At 42.4% G+C, this 22285-nt stretch overlaps 1 protein-coding gene across 1 annotated transcript in view; it reads left to right on the forward strand.

Annotated features, from left to right (window-relative positions):
• Positions 1-22285, forward strand: part of mycbp2 (MYC binding protein 2) — a 386518-nt gene that overhangs the window by 153387 nt on the left and 210846 nt on the right. The window contains exons 13-17 of the mRNA XM_082967288.1: positions 3665-3829; positions 4202-4360; positions 4573-4768; positions 6678-6823; positions 9061-9171. Of these exons, the coding sequence (XP_082823414.1) occupies positions 3665-3829; positions 4202-4360; positions 4573-4768; positions 6678-6823; positions 9061-9171 (777 nt within the window). The remainder of the gene's footprint in view (positions 1-3664; positions 3830-4201; positions 4361-4572; positions 4769-6677; positions 6824-9060; positions 9172-22285) is intronic.

Genomic DNA, 22285 nt, shown 5'->3' on the forward strand with positions numbered 1-22285 from the left:
AGCACCCATTAATAAAATGACTGTAAAAAACTGTTAAATCCCCTTGGATTGATGAGTCTTTAAAAATTGTATGGTTTAGGCAAAAGGTATGCCAATTAAGTCTGGCAGCCCAACTGATTGGCAAATGTACTGCAAATTAAGAAATCATGTGACTAAACTAAAGAAAAATAAACTACACTATGAAATAAAGAATGATAGTAAAAAGCTTTGGGGCACCTTAAATGACATTTTTGGGAATAAAGCCAACTCGGCTCCTTCATTTATTGAATCAGATGGCTCATTCATCACAAAGCCCACTGAGATTGCAAACTACTTTAATGCCTTTTCATTGGCAAGATAAACAAACTTAGGGATGACATGCAAGCAACACACGCTGACACTACACATCCAAGTATATCGGACCAAATTATGAAAGACAAGATTTGTACTTTTGAATTCTGTAAAGTCAGTGTGGAAGATGTGAAAGAAATGGTCATCTATCAACAATGACAAGCCACGGGGGTCTGACATTTAATTTCTTTTTTTTTGTCATTTAGCAGACGCTCTTATCCAGAGCAACTTACAGTAGTGAATGCATACATTTCATTTCAAGCATTTATTTTTTGTGTACTGGCCCCCTGTGGGAATCGAACCCACAACCCTGGTGTTGCACACACCATGCTCTACCAACTGAGCCACAGGGAAGCCTGTGATGGAAAATTACTGAGGATAATAGCAGACGATATTGCCACTCCTATTTGCCACATCTTCAATTTAAGCCTACGAGAGAGCGTGTGCCCTCAGGCCTGGAGTGAAGCTAAAGTCATTCCGCTACCCAAGAATAGTAAAGCCCCCTTTACTGGCTCAAATAGCCGACCAATCAGCCTGTTACCAACCCTTAGTAAACTTCTGGAAAAAATTGTTTGACCAGATAAAATGCTATTTTAAAGTAAATAAATTGACAACAATTTCAGCATGCTTATTGGGAAGGACACTCAACAAGCACAGCACTTACACAAATGACTGATTGTCTGAGAGAAATTGATGATAAAATTAATGTGGGGGCTGTCTTGTTAGACTTCAGTGTGCCTTTTGACATTATTGATCATAGTCTGCTGCTGGAAAAATGTATTAATTTGTTATGGCTTTAAACCCCCTGCTGTAATGCGGATAAAGAGTTACTTGTCTAACAGAACACAGAGGGTGTTCTTTAATGTAAGCCTCTCAAATTTAATCCCCTTGCTTTTTTTCGATTTTTATTAACGACATGCCACTGACTTTGAGTAAAGTCAGTGTGTCTATGTATGCGGATGACTCAACACTATACACGTCAGATACTACAGCGACTGAAATGGCTGCAACCCTCAACATAGAGCTGCAGTTAGTTTCAGAGTGGGCGGCAAGGAATAAGTCAGCCCTAAATATTTATAAAACTAAAAGCATTGTATTTGGGACAAATCATTCACTAAACCCTAAACCTCAGCTAAATATTGTGTATACAGAAGATAGCCCTATTTGGTAAAATACCAAGTCCATGTTATGGCAAGAACAGCTCAAATAAGCAAAGAGAAATGACAGTCCATTATTTTAAGACATGAAGGTCAGACAATCTGCAAAATATTAATAACTTTGATAGTTTCTTCAATTGCAGTAACAAAAACCAAGCACTCTGATGAAACTGGCTCTCATGAGGACCGCTACAGGAATGGTAGACCCAGAGTTACCTCTGCTGCAGAGGATAAGTTCATTAGAGTTACCAGTCTCCGAAATTTCAGCTCAAATAAATGCTTCAGAGTTCAGTAACAGACACATCTCAACATCAACTGTTGAATTGCTGCAAAGAAACTACTAAAGGACACCAATAAGAAGAAGAAGAGACTTGCTTGGGCCAAGAAACACGAGCAATGGACATTAGCCAGGTGGAAATTTGTCCTTTGATCTGGAGTCCAAATTGGAGATTTTTAGTTCCAACCTCTGTGTCTTTGTGAGATGCGGTGTGGGTGAACGGATGATCTCCGCATGTGTATTTCCCGCATGGAGGAGGAGGTGTTATGGTGTGGGGTGCTTTGCAGGTGACGCTTTGATTTATTTAGAATTCATGGCACACTTAACCAGCATGGCTACCACAGCATTCTGCAGCGATACGCCATCCCATCTGGTTTGCGCTTAGTGGGACTATCATTTGTTTTTCAACAGGACAATGACCCAACACACCTCCAGGCTGTGTAAGGGCTATTTCACCAAGAAGGCCAATAATGGAGTGCTGCATCAGATGACCTGGCCTCCACAATCCCCCGTTCTCAACCAAATTGAGATGGTTTGGGATGAGTCAGACCGCGGAGTGAAGGAAAAGCAGCCAACAAGTGCTCAGCATATGTGGGAACTCCTTCAAGACTGTTGGAAAAGCATTTCGGGTGAAGCTGGTTGAGAGAATGCCAAGAGTGTGCAACGCTGTCATCAAGTCAAAGGGTGGCTATTTGAAGAATCTCAAATATAAACTATATTTTGATTTGTTTAACACTTTTTGTTACTACATGAGTCCATATGTGTTATTTCATAGTTTTGATGTCTTCACTATTATTCTACAATGTTAATAATAGTACAAATAAAGAAAAACCCTTGAATGAGTAGGTGTTCTAAAACTTTTGACCGGTATTGTACAAACACACTTTTACACTCCTTATAAGCTGATGCTCTGTTATTTATTTTACTCGTATTATTATATATCCTGATGGCTAGCCACTTTACCCTGCCTTCATGTGCATATCTACCACAAATACCTCGTACCCCTGCACATTGATCTGGTACTGGTACTCAATAGGCCACAGATGCTTCCACACTTAAACCTCTAGATGCTGTTTTCCATTGTGCCCTTTGATTAATTACTGGTGATAATTGTAGAACTCACCATTGTGTATTGTTTCAAAAGGTTGCTTGGTTTATTTACAAAGTGCTCCTGCAGAAACACTCGTGAAGATCAAGACAATAGAATACAGTACAAGAGCACAAGATTGGATAGTGCTAGAGGTTCCAAGGGTGGCTTCTGATTTGGGTGGATCTGCTTTTGGTTTTTATCTTCCACGGATGTGGAATGTGTTGCAGGGAGGGTTAGGCTTTGAATGCCTGTTGGCCTTTAGGGATTTTAAAACATTAGTGGGGATTGCGCTAAGTGAAGATTTATTTTTTATGATCATGTTTTGTAATTTAGTCTTTTATGTAGTTTACTAATTGTGTGTTTGTATTGTGCAGGGCTCATTTGAAAAATAGGCTTGGGCTCAATATGACACCCTGTTAAAATAAAGATTCATAAAAGTCCCTGCTCCATTATGGTATATTTTATTCCTCTTGTGTTACTATGTTTTTTGTTGGTAAGGGCTCATATGCAAGCATTTCACGGTGAAGTCTACACCTGTTGTATTCAGCTCATGGGACAAATACAATTTTTTTATTATATTTTACACCTACACAGACGAGAACACACATGGATGAGAACAGACACCGCTTTCACACACACAACAACAAAAATAACATTGTGTCTTTTGGTAAGGATGACCGTCTTCAATGAGAACAGCACTGTATTCAGAATAAATTCCAACTATCACAATCACATTGTAATCTACCACTTCACCAGTGTTGTCTTTTGCATGGAGACATCTATGTTTTATCTCTACGGTCTACTCTCCAGCCAAAAGCCGGCGCCAACCGAAGCCCTCCAAGCCCAAGAAGATGATGAAGCTGGAGACCAAGACGGTGGTGAACACGGCCTGCAACAACGGCAGCAGCGGCATCGTCACCAAGGATGGAGAGCTCTACATGTTCGGCAAGGACGCCATCTACAGCGACAGCACCTGTGAGTGGGGTAGAGACAGGGGAACAGGTTTATTTTGGGTTGCGTTGGTTAGTGCAAATGTTCACAACTGTTAATGTGCGTTAGTGATGCTGATGAGCTTGAGTGGGACAGAGAGGCTTTGTCTGGGTAGTGTTCATTCGTGCAAATGTTCACAAATGAAAAATATTACACTGACATATTACAATGTGGCTATCAAAGACAGCTTTATAAAAGCCTTGTTGGTTTGATAATGGTCTCTTATAGCATGGAAATTCAGACTGAATTCTGGCCGTTAAGTGGAACGTAGCATGATTCAGTTGGGATTAGGCTAGGTCTTTTACAGTAGCAATACAGTAGCAATGGGTTCTGCTGTCTCTCTTGTGCCCCTTCCAGGCCAGGTTTCAGACCTGAAGGGTCACATTGTAACCCAGGTAGCCATGGGGAAGGCCCACACCTGTGTCCTGACCAAGATCGGAGAGGTCTGGACGTTTGGGGTCAACAACAAGGGCCAGTGTGGCCGAGAAACAGGGGCCATGAACCAGGCAGGGAGAGGTAACATGCATGATGGACGCGCATACACAGACGCACGCATGAGGACACAAATTACCCCCCAACGCAAACATACTTTATTATACCATATGCACACATAAACACAGACCCAAACATTTTTTGGGGCATGTTTATTTTCTGTATTTTGCATGTATCACCCATGTGTGGAAAATGCACTTTAAATATAATAAACATATCTTCTCTACACCCTGTAGCATTTGGCATTGAGAGCATGGCGACCGCCATGGAAGAGGACCTGGAGGATGAGCTGGAGGAGAAGAGCATGATGTGCCAGTCGGGCATGCACAAGTGGAAGCTGGACCAGTGCATGGTGTGCACTGTGTGTGGAGACTGCACCGGCTACGGAGCCAGCTGTGTCAGCAGCGGACGGCCCGACAGAGTACCCGGAGGGTAATGCTGGGCATGAACTACATGACTTCTAAAATCTTAAGAACTTGGACATGCTCACATTTCCGGATGTCCTTGTCACATATCTTTCATTCCGTCCATCCTCAACCCCAGGTTTCTCGGTTGTCGTAGGAAGGAAATGCAGACGCGCAAACAGCGAGCTACTATTATTATGTGCAGAAACGTCAAGAGATGGAGGCGCAGAATATGGAAATAATATGATTTTATAAAATTATCTTTTTGGTGTCATGGTATGACGCAGAGGTAATATTCAAAAGCTCCACCAATCTGTTTTCCACCTCGGTCCACACAGTGCGTGCTGTTGCTTTCCTCTTCGCCATCATTGTTGTAGTCTCACATGCTGAGAGCTCACTGGCTATTGGCAAGCCTTTCCCAATCCTGTCATAACTTTGCTTATACTACAAGATGCACGATCAAAATTGATGACATTGCCAGTCATCAGACAAGGAGAACGAAACAGCTGCATGTCCTTGACCCACTCAAGCTATGCAAATCCCGACATACTGATCCTAGCCAAAAGCTGACGAAGAGGGAGATATACGCACACATTCACTCTCTCACACACACACAAGCCACATGAGAACACACACACCGTTCACTAGTTGCGGTATCTTTGTTAAGAGAACATACATTTGTTTGGGTCTAAGTTAGGGCTGACCCCATTTAGTCGACTGGTCGATTGTTTTGTCGATAGGCTGTTGTTCGACCGAGATTCACTGGCGCGAAACTCTGAGGGCCTGGACTATTTTATACAATGTTGCAAGTTTGCTAGCAGGAGTTTCGGGCCAGACCAAGTTAATACAATAGATGATGCAATGTTTCAAGTTTCTTGGAGACAAGCCATGCAATGTCATTAATAGGATATTTGTTTTTAGCAGGATATTTTCTACCTGCGGGCTGCAATGTTTTTATTTGTTGGCTCATGTATTGAGGCTATTTTTACATATTGGCAATGACAATAGAAATTACTTTTAGATTTGTATCAATTTCATTTAGATTGAATTTTGATTAACCACATGACAATGATTTTGAGATTTGAAGACGTTATTATAAATGAAATTAAACTGCTCCATGAAATTGGGCATATGAAAATCAGAACTGGCAGTAGAAATGGTACGATAACTTGGCACTCCAAATGGAAAAGGTTGCCGACTGCTGGTGTAGCCTATTACTGGCAACTTCAGGAGCATAATTGCAGAATCTGCAAAGGCCAGCAGCAGAGGGATGAGGGTCGGGAACATTTTTACATTTACATTTTAGTCATTTAGCAGACGTTTTTATCCAGAGCGACTTACAGTAGTGAATGCATACATTTCATACATTTTTTTTTTTTTTTTTGTGCTGGCCCCCCGTGGGAATCGAACCCACAACCCTGGCATTGCAAACACCATGCTCTACCAACTGAGCTACAGGGAAGGCTACAGGGAACAGGTTTTTGTTCTTCTGGTTAGGCTATCTCTGGCTCCCTGTTTAGTAATTTGTCTTAATTTTTTATTGCAGTGCTTAAAGCATCAGACAAGCTCAGTAGCCTACATATAGTTGATTTTATTCAAACATAGCATGTCTATATATGGGAAAATACACGTTTTAAAATTAAGATCAAGATTTTTTTTTTTCCGGGGACAGCTCTAGTCTAAGTTAATGGTTAAGTCTATTTGCTATTTCTTGTGCTCAGTGATCTGTCTTTACTAATCAGTATTGCAGAGTCAGAATGCTGATCAGTTGCACTTATATTTGTTTCTCTGTGTTTGTATGATTTTGTTTGTCTTGTGTCTTTGTGGATGTCTGCGTTTGCTTGTTTATTTTGATGTTTGTCTCTCTGTGTGTGTGTGTGTGTCTACTTGTGTAATTTGTGTGTATCTCTCTTTCTGCTTCTCTCTCTCCCTCTCAGTATCTGTGGATGTGGTTCGGGGGAGTCTGGCTGCTCAGCGTGTGGCTGCTGTAAGGCCTGCGCCAGGGAGCTGGATGGACAGGAGGCCAGACAGAGGGGCATCTTTGACGCTGTCAAGGAGATGATACCACTAGACCTACTACTAGGTATAACACACAATAACAGTTGCTCAATATACATTACATGACCAAAATGATGTGGACACCTGTTCGTCGAACATCTTATTCCAAAGTCTTGGGCATTAATATGGAATTGGTCCCCCCGTGGCAGCTAGAACAGCCTCCACTCTTCCGGGAAGGCTTTCCACTAGATGTTGGAACATTGTTGCAGGGACTTGCTTCCATTGAGCCACAAGCATTGGTGAGGTTGGGCACTGATGTTGGGCGATTAGGCCTGGCTCGCTGTCGGTGTTCCAATTTATCCCAAAGGTGTTGGATGGGGTTGTGAGGTCAGGGCTCTGTGCAGCCTAGTCAAGTTCTTCCACACTGATCTCGACAAACCGTTTCTGTATAGACCTTGCTTTGTGCTCAAGGGCATTGTCATGAAAGGGCCTTCCCTCAAACTGTTCCCACAAAGTTGGTAGCACAGAATCATCTAGAATGTCATTGTATGCTGTAGCGTTAAGATTTCCCTTCACTGGACCTAAGGGGCTCGAACCATTAAAAACAGTCCCTGACCATTATTCCTCTTCCACCAAACCTTACAGTTGGCATTATGCATTGGGGCAGGTAGCGTTCTCCTGGCATAGCAGAATCCACTAATTTGTAGAGGTGTCACATACATTTGTATATGTAGTCTATCTGCATGTTCCGGTTTGATGTATTCATTTGCAAACAGTCATGACCCACAAGGCATCACTGTTGTCTGCTTCTTTTATTTATCTTTTGTCTCAGTCATTCCATGTCAGCACATTGCTTAAACATTGCTACATGTCTCACACAGTGTTTTCCCTAGACCAGGAGTGGGTTAGTCAGTTGCTTAGTTCATACACTATATATATTTTTTATTGACTGATAATATAGTTCAGTCTGAATGACTAAATCCAGGTAGGAAGTGGTAGAAAGTTAAAGGAATTTCTTCCATCGCAGTATTTTCAACTGAGCAATTAGCAGCTGAATGATGTCGCTCTTGCTGCTGGTGATTCTCTCATCCACCTCTGTGCAGACGATACCATTCTGTATGCATCTGGCCCTTCTTTGGACACTGTGTTAACTGACCTCCAAACGAGCTTCAATGCCATACAGCACTCCTTCCTTGGCCTCCAACTGCTCTTAAATGCTAGTAAAATGAAATGCATGCTCTTCAACCGACCGCTGCCCGCACCCACCCGCCCGACTAACATCACTACTCTGGACGGCGATGACTTAGAATATGTGAACAACTACAAATACCTAGGTGTCTGGTTAGACTGTAAACTCTCCTTCTAGACTCACATTAAGCATCTCCAATCCAAAATTAAATCTAGAATTGGCTTCCAATTTCGCAACAAGGCCTCCTTCACTCATGCTGCTAAACATACCCTCGTAAAACTGACTATCCTACCGATCCTTGACTTTGGCGATGTCATTTACAAAATTCCCTCCAACACTCTACTCAGCAAACTGGATGTAGTCTATCACAGTGCCATCCGTTTTGTCACCAAAGCCCCATATTCTACCCACCACTGTGATCTGTACGCTCTCGTTGGCTGGCCCTTGCTTCATATTTGTTGCCAAACCCATTGGCTCCAGGTCATCTATAAGTCTTTGCTAGGTAAAGCCTTGCCTAATCTCAGCTCACTGGTCACCGTAGCAGCACCCACCCGTAGCACGCACTCCAGCAGGTATATTTCTCTGTTCATCCCCAAAGCCAACACCTCCTTTCCTTCCAGTTTTCTGCTGCCAATGACTGGAACAAATTGCAAAAATCACTGACGCTGGAGACTCATATCTCCCTCACTAACTTTAAGCATCAGCTGTCAGAGCAGCTCACAGATCACTGCACCTGTACACAGCATATCTGTTAATAGCCCACCCAACCTACCTCATCCCCATATTATTTATTTTTGCTCTTTTTCACCCCAGTATCTACTTGCACATCATCATCTGCACATCTATCACTCCAGTGTTAATGCTAAATTAAAATTATTTCTGAGGATGTTTTAACCGGGCCAGGTGCCTTTCTATTAGGAGGAATGCCACACTGGATTAGTAATGTGAAACAATGGTGAGAAAGTGGGATTTGGTTAGAATTTTGAGTCTAGTGAAACAGTAAAATAACCTCATATCAGTTTCAATACAAATGTATAGACGCATCGCTTCTCCATGTCTCCTCCCACCATCATTCATCCATGTTATGTGTTGTCTCCTCCTCCACCTGGTTCTCTTTTTGGTGTGTGTTTCAGCTGTGCCTGTCCCTCCCCCACCAGGAGTCAACATCCAGGAGCACATCCAGATCCGGCAGGAGGAGAAACGCCAGCGGATCAACCGCCGACACCGGCTGGAGGAGGGACAAGGTATGGGCTAGGAGGGGTTGGGGGAAGGTGTGTGTGTGTTTTTGTTTGGAGAGCAGGAAAGGCAGAGGATCAAATAGTGGGTGTTGGTTTGTGGATGTCGGCAGGTAAGGGTTTGGTGGTTGAGGGTGTGTGTGTGTGTGTGTGTGTGTGTGTGTGTGTGTGTGTGTGTGTGTGTGTGTGTGTGATTGGGGGAGTGACCTGATTGGTATGATAGCTGTGTGGGGCGATGAACAATACGGGCAGGGGAATGGTTAACAAAACTCAGACTCTTTCTTCTATTTCCAATAGACCATTCAGTACTCTGACCCTGTTTCCCATATTTTGTTATTGGGGAAGGACTGCCCGTTCCATGATCTCGCCATCACGGTTGACAACTCCCTTGTGTCCTCCTCCCAGAGTGCTAAGAACCTTGGCGTGATCCTGGACAACACCCTGTCGTTCTCCACTAACATCAAGGCGGTGACCCGATCCTGTAGGTTCATGCTCTACAACATTCGCAGAGTACGACCCTGCCTCACACAGGAAGCGGCGCAGGTCCTAATCCAGGCACTTGTCATCTCCCGTCTGGATTACTGCAACTCGCTGTTGGCTGGGCTCCCTGCCTGTGCCATTAAACCCCTACAACTCATCCAGAACGCCGCAGCCCGTCTGGTGTTCAACCTTCCCAAGTTCTCTCACGTCACCCCGCTCCTCCGCTCTCTCCACTGGCTTCCAGTTGAAGCTCGCATCCGCTACAAGACCATGGTGATTGCCTACGGAGCTGTGAAGGGAACGGCACCTCCATACCTTCAGGCTCTGATCAGGCCCTACACCCAAACAAGGGCACTGCGTTCATCCACCACTGGCCTGCTGGCCCCCCTACCTCTGAGGAAGCACAGTTCCCGCTCAGCCCAGTCAAAACTGTTCGCTGCTCTGGCACCCCAATGGTGGAACAAGCTCCCTCACGACGCCAGGACAGCGGAGTCAATCACCACCTTCCGGAGACACCTGAAACCCCACCTCTTTAAGGAATACCTAGGATAGGATAAAGTAATCCTTCTAACCCCCCCCCCCCCCCCCCCCTAAAAGATTTAGATGCACTATTGTAAAGTGGTTGTTCCACTGGATATCATAAGGTGAATGCACCATTTTGTAAGTCGCTCTGGATAAGAGCGTCTGCTAAATGACTTAAATGTAAATGTAAATGTAAATGTTATTGTGCCTTTGTGATCCACTTTTTGAGCTGAAAGATGATGGCCAGAGCTTACCCATGATGTTGCGCAACGATTTAAGTCAATGTTTTAGTCAAAGTATCATATATTTGGGCTTGAAGTGACAAATCCAAACTGCCCACTTTGTGCAAATACGTGTGAATGCGGTGTCTTTTCCAATGATATGACATGAAAATCATTATATTCAGAGGCCCCGGTGCACAACTGAGCAAGAAGACAAGTACATTAGTCTCTAGTTTGGGAAACGCACGCCTCACAAGTCCTCGACTGGCAGCTTCATTAAATAGTACCCGCAAAACACCAGTCTCAACGTCAACAGGGAAGAGGCGACTCCAGGATGCTGGCCTTCTAGGCAGAGTTGCAAAGAAAAAGCCATATCTCAGACTGGCCAATAAAAATAAAAGATTAAGATGGGCAAAAGAACACTCTTGACGTTGAGACTGGTGTTTTGCGGGTACTATTTAATGAAGCTGCCAGTTGAGAACCTGTGAAGTGTCTGTTTCTCAAACTAGACACTCTAATGTGCTTGTCCTCTTGCTCAGTTGTGCACTGGGGCCTCCCACTCTTTCTATTCTGGTTAGAGCCAGTTTGCGCTGTTCTGTGAAGGGAGTAGTACACATCATTGTACGAGATCTTGAGTTTCTTGGCAACTTCTCACATGGAATAGCCTTTATTTCTCAGAAAAAGAATAGACACATAATTGCAAAAGGGTTTTCTAATGATCAATTAGCCTTTTAAAATGTTTATTTTTATTTAACCTTTATTTAACTAGGCAAGTCAGTTAAGAACAAATTCTTATTTACAATGACGGCCTAGGAACAGTGGGTTAACTGCCTTGTTCAGGGGCAGAACGACAGGTTTTTACCTTGTCAGCTCGGGGATTCGATCTAGCAACTTTTCGGTTACTGGCCCAACACACTAACCACTAGGCTACCTGCCGCCCCGAATGATAAATTATAAACTTGGATTAGCTAACACAACGTGCCATTGGAACACAGGAGTGACGGTTGCTTATAATGGGCCTCTGTCTATGTAGATATTCCATAAGAAATCTGCCGTTTCCAGCTACAAAAGTAATTTACAATATTAACAATGTCTACACTGTATTTCAGATCAATTTTGTTATTTTAATGGACAAAAGAGTGCTTTTCTTTCAAAAACAAGGATATTTCTAAGTGACCCCGGACTTTTGAACGGTAGTGTATATAGGACCTTTTAATAAATTGTATAATTCCATGATATGATTGCATTTTGCAAACCCGCTTCCCCCATCGCCTTAAGATTAATGGTTTTGACCATGTTTTGCTTCACTACACGCTCCACTGCTTTGTGTAATGTTAGCTAGAAACCACAAGTGTCTATACAGATAATGAAAAGTCACCGGCGAAATAAAATTCTATTACATGTAATTTACGGCGTGCATGATAGGCTACAATGACTTTGCTCACTATCATTTCACTTCCCCTGTGAGAATCATAAGCATGGGCTGACTTGGCTTTGCTGTACAGCCGAAGCCTACCAGCAGCCTACCTACCAAAGGTTGCACTGTTTCCATTACAATGTAGAAAAATGCATATCAGCCATCTTTAAATAGTTATCCATATTATAGGAGCTTAATCTTATTCTTGATAACTATTTATTTGATGGATTCACGGCCGCAATTTATGGAAGATAACAATAGATGGCGATGTCAAAGAAAGGCCAGTGGTTTCCATCTGTGGCAAAGTTTTCTCTAAATCAATGCCTATGACAAATCCAACTCCAGAACCAGCCATGAAGCCAGCTGGCCAATCTTTTGAATACATTGTATAAAAACAAAAAATGCAACAACGGATAAGGTTAGCAAGATAGCTAGCTAGCTTCAATGCATTTGGAAGGTATTCATACCCTTTGACCTTTTCCACATTTTGTTAAGTTACAGCCTTTTTCTAAAATGTATTATATTAATTGTTTTCCTAATCAATCTACACGCGATACCCCATAATGACAAAGTGAAAACAGGTTTTACTTATTTACATAAGTATTCAGACCCTTTGTATGAGACTCAAAATTGAGATCAAGTGCATCCTGTTTTCATTGATCGTCCTTGAGATGTTACTTGATTGGAGTCCACCTTTGGTAAATTACATTTTTATTTTAAAAAATGTATTTCACCTTTATTTAACCAGGTTGGCAAGTTGAGAACAAGTTCTCATTTACAATTGCGACCTGGCCAAGATAAAGCAAAGCAGTTTGACACATACAACAACAGAGTTGCAAATCAATTTATACATTTTTTTGTTGTTATTCTGTCTCTCACTGTTCAAATAAACCTGCCATTAAAATTATAGACTGATCCTTTCTTTGTCAGTGGGCAAACATACAAAATCAGCGGGGATCAAATACTTTTTCCCCCCACTGTATGTACAGGTGCAGTAATCTGTGAGCTGCTCTGACAGCTGGTGCTTAAAGCTAGTGAGGGAGGTAAGTGTTTCCAGTTTCAGAGATTTTTGTAGTTCGTTCCAGTCATTGGCAGCAGAGAACTGGAAGGAGAGGCGGCCGAAGGAGGAATTGGCTTTGGGGATGACCAGTGAGATATACCTGCTGGAGCATGTGCTACAGGTGGGTGCTGCTATGGTGACCAGCGAGCTGAGATAAGGGGGGACTTTACCTAGCAGGGTCTTGTAGATGACCTGGAGCCAGTGGGTTTGGCGGCGAGTATGAAGCGAGGGCCTGCCAACGAGAGTGTACAGGTCGCAGTGGTTGGTAGTATATGGGGCTTTGGTGACAAAACGTATGGCACTGTGATACACTGCATCCAATTTATTGAGTAGGGTATTGGAGGCTATTTTGTAATTGAAGTCGAGGATCGGTAGGATGGTCAGTTTTACGAGGGTATGTTTGGCAGCATGAGTGAAGGATGCTTTGTTGCGAAATAGGAAGCCAATTCTAGATTTAACTTTGGATTGGAGATGTTTGATGTGAGTCTGGAAGGAGAGTTTACAGTCTAACCAGACACCTAGGTATTTGTAGTTGTCCACATATTCTAAGTCAGAACCGTCCAGAGTAGTGATGCTGGATGGGCGGGCGGGTGCAGGCAGCGATCGGTTGAAGGGATTGATTGATTGGACATGATTTGGAAAGGCATGCCTGTCTATATAAGGTCCCACAGTTGACGGTAGAGGTCGACCAATTAGGATTTTTCAACGCCGATACTGATTATTGGAGGATCAAAAAAAGCCGATACCGATTAATCGGCCGGTATTTATTTCTTTATTTATATATATATATTTGTAATATTGACAATCACAACAATAGTGAATGAACACTTTTATTTTAACTTAATATTGTACATAAATAACATTTTGTCAATTTAGTTTCAAATATATAATGAAACATGTTCAATTTGGTTTAAATAATGCAAAAACACAATGTTTTAGAAGAAAATAAAACTGCAATATGTGCCATGTAGAAAAGCTTACGTTTAAGTTCCTTGCTCAGAACATGAGAACATATGAAAGCTGGTGGTTCCTTTTAACGTCAGTCTACAATATTCCCAGTTAAGAAGTTTTAGGGTGTGGTTATTATAGGAATTATAGGACTATTTCTCTTTATACCATTTGTATTTCATATACCTTTGACTATTGGATTTTCTTATAGGCACTATAGTATTGCCAGCCTAATCTCGGGAGTTGATAGGTTTGAAATCATGAACAGCGCTGTGCACCAGTCGGCCTGCTGCGTATACCCTGACTCTGCTTGCACTGATAAGTGAGAGAGAAGTGACAAATATACTTGTGAATTGATTTTAAAGGCATTGATGTTCATGGTTAGGTACATTGGTGCAACGAATGTGCTTTTTTCGCGATTGCGCTTTTGTTAAATCATCACCCGTTTGGCGAGGTTGAAGTAGGCTGTGATTCGATGATAAATGAACAGGCAACGCATTGATTATATGCAACACAGGACAAGCTAGATAAACTAGTAATATCATCAGCCATGTGTAGTTAACTAGTGATTATGTTCAGATGTATTGTTTTTTATAAGATAAGTTTAATGCAAGCTAGCAACTTACCTTGACTCCTTGCAGTCACACGGTCCTTTTGATGCTGCACTTGTGTAACAGGTGGTCAGCCTGCCACGCAACGCAGTCTCCTCGTGGATTGCAATGTTATCGGCCATAATTGGCGTCCAAAAATACAGATTACCGGTTGTTATGAAAACTTGAAATCGGCCCTAATTAATCGGTCGACCTCTAGTTGACAGTGCATGTCAGAGCAAAAATCAAGCCGTGATATCAAAGGAATTGTCCGTAGAGCTCTGAGACAGGATTGTGTCGAGGGAAAGATGAGAAGGGCCTTGGTCGGGGAGGTGACCAAGAACCCGATGGTCACTGACAGAGCTCCAGAGTTCCTCTGTGGAGATGGGAGAACCTTCCAGAAGGACAACCTTCTCTGCAGCACTCCACCAATCAGGCCTTTATGGTAGTGTGGCAGACGGAAGCCACTCGTCAGTAAAAGACACATGACAGCCTACTTGGCACCTAAAGGACACTGACCATGAGAAACAAGATTCTCTGGTCTGATGAAACCAATATTGAACTTTTTGGCCTGAATGCCAAGTGTCATGTCTTGAGGATACCTGGCATCATCCTTATGGTGAATCATGGTGGTGGCAGCATTATGCTGTGGGGATTTTTTTTTTCGGTGGAAGGTACTGGTAGACTAGTCAGGATCGAGGGAAAGATGAACGGAGCAAAGTACAGAGATCCTGTATGAAAACCTTCTGCAGAGCTCTCAGGACCTAAGACTGGGGCGAAGGTTCACCTTCTAACAGGATAAAGACTCTAAGCACACAGCCAAGACTACGCAAGAGTGGCTTCGGGACAAGTCTCTGAATGTCCTTGTGTGGCCCAGCCAGAGCCCGGACATGAACCTGATCAAACATGGAGAAACTTTAAAATTGCTGTGCTGCGGCGCTCCCCAAACAACCTGACAGATCTGCAGAGAAGAATGGGAGAAACTCCCCAAATACAGGTGTGCCTAGCTGGTAGCATCATACCCAAGAAGACTCGAGGCTGTAATCGCTGCTGAAGGTGTTTCAACAAAGTTCTGAATGTGGTATTTCAGTTTTTTTATACATGATGAAAAAATAAATTGCGTTGTCATTATGGGGTTGTCGTGTCTTTGGGTCTGCCGGATTAAGTGATATGACATGCTATTCTATAAAATCCTTTCTCTGTAATTAATATTACCTGATTGAGCTAATCATGTAAATGTAATTAACTAGAAAGTCGGGGCACCACGAAAGAGTGTTTATAGAGCTGTTATCTTCTGAATAAACTCTTAAAGACCTAGTAATAGCCTTCCCTGTAGCTCAGTTGGTAGAGCATGGTGTTTGCAACACCAGGGTTGTGGGTTCGATTCCCACGGGGGGCCAGCACAGAAAAAAAAAAAAAAAAAATGTATGAAATGTATGCATTCACTACTGTAAGTCGCTCTGGATAAGAGCGTCTGCTAAATGATGTAAATGTAAATGTAAATGTAATATTTTACATCAATAGCAGTCAATATTAATTGTCACCTTATTTCAGTCTCATCTGAAAGTTGCATCCCTGTTGCTCAGTTGGTAGAGCATGGTGTTTGCAACGCCAGCATGGTGTGTGCAACGCCATGGTTGTGGGTTCGATTCCCACGGGGGGCCAGTACAAAATAAAAATAAAAAATAACAAAATGTATGAAATGTATGCATTCACTACTGTAAGTCGCTCTGGATAAGAGCTTCTGCTAAATGACTAAAATGTAAATTATTGGTTATCTTCACAAACCTTGGCTAACAACTTGAATCAGCAATACAAAATTGGGTTTAATTATTTATTTACTAAATACCTAACTAATCACACAGAATTACATATACACAGAATGCTAATTACAGTGGGGCAAAAAAGTATTTAGTCAGCCACCAATTGTGCAAGTTCACCCACTTAAAAAGATGAGAGAGGCCTGTAATTTTCATCATAGGTACACTTCAACTTAGACAGACAAAATGAGGAAAAAAAATTCCAGAAAATCACACTGTAGGATTTTTTATGAATTTATTAGCAAATTATGGTGGAAAATAAGTATTTGGTCAATAACAAAAGTTTATCTCAATACTTTGTTATATACCCTTTGTTGGCAATGACACAGGTCAAACGTTTTCTGTAAGTCTTCACAAGGTTTTCACACACTGTTGCTGGTATTTTGGCCCATTCTTCCATGCAGATCTTCTCTAGAGCAGTGATGTTTTGGGGCTGTCGCTGGGCAACACGGACTTTCAACTCCCTCCAAAGATTTTCTATGGGGTTGAGATTTGGAGACTGGCTAGGCCACTCCAGGACCTTGAAATGCTTCTTACGAAGCCACTCCTTCGTTGCCCGGGCGGTGTGTTTGGGTCATTGTCATGCTGAAAGACCCAGCCACGTTTCATCTTCAATGCCCTTGCTGATGGAAGGAGGTTTTCACTCAAAATCTCACGATACATGGCCCCATTCATTCTTTCCTTTACACGGATCAGTCGTCCTGGTCCCTTTGCAGAAAAACAGCCCCAAAGCACGATGTTTCCACCCCCATGCTTCACAGTAGGTATGGTGTTCTTTGGATGCAACTCAGCATTCTTTGTCCTCCAAACACAACGACTTGAGTTTTTACCAAAAAGTTATATTTTGGTTTCATCTTACCATATGACATTCTCCCAATCCTCTTCTGGATCATCCAAATGCTCTCTAGCAAACTTCAGACGGGCCTGGACATGTACTGGCTTAAGCAGGGGGACACATCTGGCACTGCAGGATTTGAGTCCCTGGCGGCGTAGTGTGTTACTCATGGTAGGCTTTGTTACTTTGGTCCCAGCTCTCTGCAGGTCATTCACTAGGTCCCCCCGTGTGCTTCTGGGATTTTTGCTCACCGTTCTTGTGATCAGTTTGACCCCACGGGGTGAGATCTTGCGTGAAGCCCCAGATCGAGGGAGATTATCAGTGGTCTTGTATGTCTTCCATTTCCTAATAATTGCTCCCACAGTTGATTTCTTCAAACCAAGCTGCTTACCTATTGCAGATTCAGTCTTCCCAGCCTGGTGCAGGTCTACAATTTTGTTTCTGGTGTCCTTTGACAGCTCTTTGGTCTTGGCCATAGTGGAGTTTGGAGTGTGACTGTTTGAGGTTGTGGACAGGTGTCTTTTATACTGATAACAAGTTCAAACAGGTGCCATTAATACAGGTAACAAGTGGAGGACAGAGGAGCCTCTTAAAGAAGAAGTTACAGGTCTGTGAGAGCCAGAAATCTTGCTTGTTTGTAGGTGACCAAATACTTATTTTCCACCATAATTTGCAAATAAATTCATTAAAAATCCTACAATGTGACTTTCTGATTTTTTTTTCCTCATTTTGTCTGTCATAGTTGACGTGTACCTATGATGAAAATTACAGGCCTCTCATCTTTTTAAGTGGGAGAATTTGGGAGAACTTGCACAATTGGTGGCTGACTAAATACTTTGCCCCCACTGTATGTCATACAGAAAACAGCCCTGGTGGACGGAGCCGACATGACGGCTGGTTACACAAAGGAAAGGGGGTTGGGTTTGAGTGAAAGAGCTGGAGGCTTGAGGAACAAAGGGAGAAGCCATGCTATCGTAAATACAGTATCTTATGCATTCTAAATTTACCGCCCATTTGGAAAAGGAAAATGCAATAAATATGTACTCTGAGCTGTGCTTCGGTAGGTTGGTCGTAGATGCTGGCCGTGTTGCCCAACAGAGATCTTGCTGTCCTCGGAAGAATGTCTCTGGTGGTAAATGGGATACGTTGTAGTATTGTCCTTGTGTGTTAGACTGGATACGTCGTCCGTCCTTTCCTAGCCCATGTTTACAGCTGCCGCTGATAACTCAACGGCTAGGAGGTATCACTTCTGTAGTGAACAAGAGTTCAAAGTTCATACCATTCGCAACCAAAGCTCACGCTGAGGTTGGCTTAGTTCTGTAGTTATTATGTGAATCCTTCTGACATCGGACCCTCGCCCTAATGTACCCGGAACAGAAGGTTACATTTTCGTCAAGGGCTTATGTAGTGGAGGGAGAGAAGGGTGTGTTTCATACTTTATAACCAATGTCTCTTCACAGGGGCGGGCCACTGATTGAGCAGAGCTCTAACCTTATGAAAACCCAATTCTCTCATTTGGAAGCTAAAATTACATTTAATCTTTTCACAAATAGTTTCATATTTAAACATTTAAATTGCACAACAATTCCATGTGAATCTGATAACTAGAATGTGTAAACTTTCCCAGAAACAGTTTATGTCGTCCTGTCATCAGTCATAATGTCTCAGATGACAACCGAACTGACATCATATTCATTAAGTAACAACGCATATTTTCAACTGGTTCTATTACCGAAATATGGTTCCTTTCCCCCCACTTGTTTGATGTTCCCAGGCTCTCTATGCTGAACAAAGGCTATTCAAGAGTCCTTCAGTAGAGTCAGAGAGAGAGAGAGGGAAGGGAGAAAGGCATTTATGGGGGGGTCATAAACCTCACCCACAGGCCAACGTCATGACAGGGTATTGGGGGGGGGGGGGAGGACAATTTAAGCAATTTTAGAATAAGGTTGTAATGTAACAAAATGTGGAAAAAGTCAAGGTGTCTGAATACTTTCCGAATGTAGATAAGGTTAGTTAGCCACGCTGACACCTGCCAGTGCCACATAGAAGTTCCCACACCCAATTTGTGAATATGTACAAGATGCCTTCATAATTCTTTGGAGTTGGAACCTAAATGTGCATTTCCTCTCTACGACAGCTCCTTTAAATGTGATTGCAACAATGTGATTGCTACAAAAAATGTTATTTTAAATTCATGATATGCAGTGTATAGCCATTGATTCTTGAAGAATATAACTTATAAATACCTCATTTGTCTAACCCCATTAGAACTGAAAATATAAGCTTTTTCTACTCGTTTGTAAACGATGCAATTGTAAACAAACACTATACAGCTTCAGAACATGGTTACGACTATAATTTTGATCTCAGGGATGGTCAGTCCATGCATCCATAGCTCTGTCTATGAATTTGACAGTGGTTACATTTCTCCAGCCCCATCCCCCAGCTGTTTACTGAAACAGTGGGGTGATGACAGCTTTGCAATTTTTTGATCTGCCCCTTTTAATTAAAGACCCGTTCTAAATAGGTTTCCTCTCTCTGGGGCATCTCTGGTGCAGAGAATAAGAAACAATTGGGAGTCTGTTAATTCTTCTTCTGCTTTGGCTCTAGAGTCCTTGGATGGCGACACTACTTTTGTTAAAGAAAAATCTATATCACAGTCCAACTCGATTGAACAACTCTCTAAGCAGCAGAGTAGATTTCTTAGAGTGGCCGTCGACTGATAAAGCAGAATTAGATGCATGTGAAACAGCAGGCGTTGTCAAAGTGCCTAGCCTCAAACAACAAGCAGACTATTATGGGATAGATCAGAGAGAAGAGAAGTTGTGACGGATAGACTTCCGACACCAATTGCACCTATTTTATGTTATCCTAGACATCGGTGCAGGCTTTCAAATTAATATTTATAGTAACAAATTAAATAATTCAGTATTTTTATTTTTTTATCTGAACAGGGCACATTTCAAAATATCCTTCATGGATAATAACTAATTGGTATAAATAGATTGTGTCTGTTCCCTGTGGTTATATTTGGAAGCAACAAATTAAAGGTGCAATATGCTCCACCATTTCCTGGTTGTTAAAATTCTAGTAGTTCTCCTAATTTCAGTTTGACAAAACAAGCAATCTATAGTGAAGATAATCATTGTATCAGCTAAACCCCTGTGAAATACTGGATATTTTCAACAACTAAATATTTTGTATTTTCAGCTGTTTGAAGCTGGTGCACAAAACCAAAAGTAAAAGACGCAAAAACTACCTGTAACTGGAAACATAGAAATAGTGCACATAGAATAGATCCATCGGTCCTTAGACTTGCTTTCAATAAGAACGACAAATATATAACTCACATTTCTATGTGAATTTGGTCGGGTAGCCTAAAAAGTTACATATTGCAGCTTTAAGATGTTGTAGAGGAAACTGCAGATGGAAGACGTAAAAGAGAACCATCCCACTATTCGTAATCAGGATTAATAATATGTCAAACTGGTTTACCCATTCAGATAATTCTATACTAAGATCTTTCCCTCTTCTACCCTAATTTTCCCCCCTCAATTGATGGTTCTGAGGTTGAGAGCAGGGGAATGTCTAGGTATTGACTTTGGATAGAAAAAATGCTAAGGGAGGATGGATTTTCTGAAGCATATCATTTAAGATTGAATTGTACTACACTGGCTCCGACGCTCGTCGGATGCGGCAGGGCTTGCAAACTATTACAGATTACAAAGGGAAGCACAGCCGCGAGCTGCCCAGTGACATGAGCCTTCCAGACGAGCTGAATTACTTCTATGCTCACTTCGAGGCAAGCAACACTGAAGCATGCATGAGAGCATCAGCTGTTCTGGACTACTGTATGATCACGCTCTCCGTAGCCGATGTGAGTAAGACCTTTAAACAGGTCAGCATTCACAAGGCCTTAGGGCCAGACGGATTACCAGTACGTGTACTCCGAGCATGCGCTGAACAACTGGCAAGTGTCTTCACTGACATTTTAAACCTGTCCCTGACTGAGTCTGGTATTCTAACGTGTTTCAAGCAGACCACCATAGTCCCTGTGCCCAAGAACACTAAGGTAACCTGCCTAAATGACTACCAAAACACCGTAGTACTCAAGTCTGTAGTCATGAAGTGCTTTGAAAGGCTGGTCATGGCCCACATCAACACCATTATCCCAGAAACCCTAGACCCACTCCCAATTTGTATACAGATCCACAGATAATGCAATCTCTATTGCACTCCACACTGCCCTTTCCCACCTGGACAAATTGAACACATTTGTGAGAATGCTATTCATTGACTACAGCTCAGTGTTCAACACCATAGTACCCTCAAAGCTCATCACTAAACTAAGGACCCTGTGACAAAACGCCTCCCTCTGCAACTGGTTCCAGGACTTCCTGACAGTCCGCCCCCAGGTGGTAACATTTTACATTTACATTTTAGTCATTTAGCAGACACTCTTATCCAGAGTGACTTACAGTAGTGAATGCATACATTTCATACGTTTTTTTTGTACTTTGCCCCCCATGGGAATCGAACCCACAACCCTGGCATTGCACATACCATGCTCTACCAACTGAGCCACAGGGAAGGTAAGGGTAGGTAACAACACATCCTCAACATGGGGGCCCCTCAGGGGTGCGTTCTCAGTCCCCTCCTGTACTCCCTGTTCACTCATGACTGCATGACCAAGCACGACTCCAACACCATCATTAAGTTTGCCGATGACACAACAGTGGTAGGCCTGATCACCAACAACGATGAGACTGCCTATAGGGAGGAGATCAGATCGGGTCCGTAGTCATAGACTGTTCTCTCTGCTACCACACAGCAACCGGTATCGGAGCACCAAGTCTAGGTCCAAGAGGCTTCTAAACAGATTCTACCCCCAAGCCATAAGACTCTTGAACATCTAATAAAATGGCTACCCAGACTATTTGAATTGCCCCCCTCTTCTACGCTGCTGCTGCTACTCTCTGTTATTATCTATGCATAGTCACTTTAAAATAACTCTACCAACATGCACATACAATTGAAGTCGGAAGTTTACATTCTCCTTAGCCAAATTAATTTAAACTCAGTTTTTCACAATTCCTGACATTTAATCCTAGTAAAAATTCCCTGCCTTAGGTCAGTTAGGATCACCACTTTATTTTAAGAATGTGAAATGTCAGAATAATTGTAGAGAATGATTTATTTAATATTTTATTTATTTCATCACATTCCCACT

Source organism: Salmo salar, chromosome 21 (assembly GCF_965601325.2).
Source record: "Salmo salar chromosome 21, fSalSal1, whole genome shotgun sequence".
In the NCBI taxonomy this organism is placed as follows: Eukaryota; Metazoa; Chordata; class Actinopteri; order Salmoniformes; family Salmonidae; genus Salmo; species Salmo salar.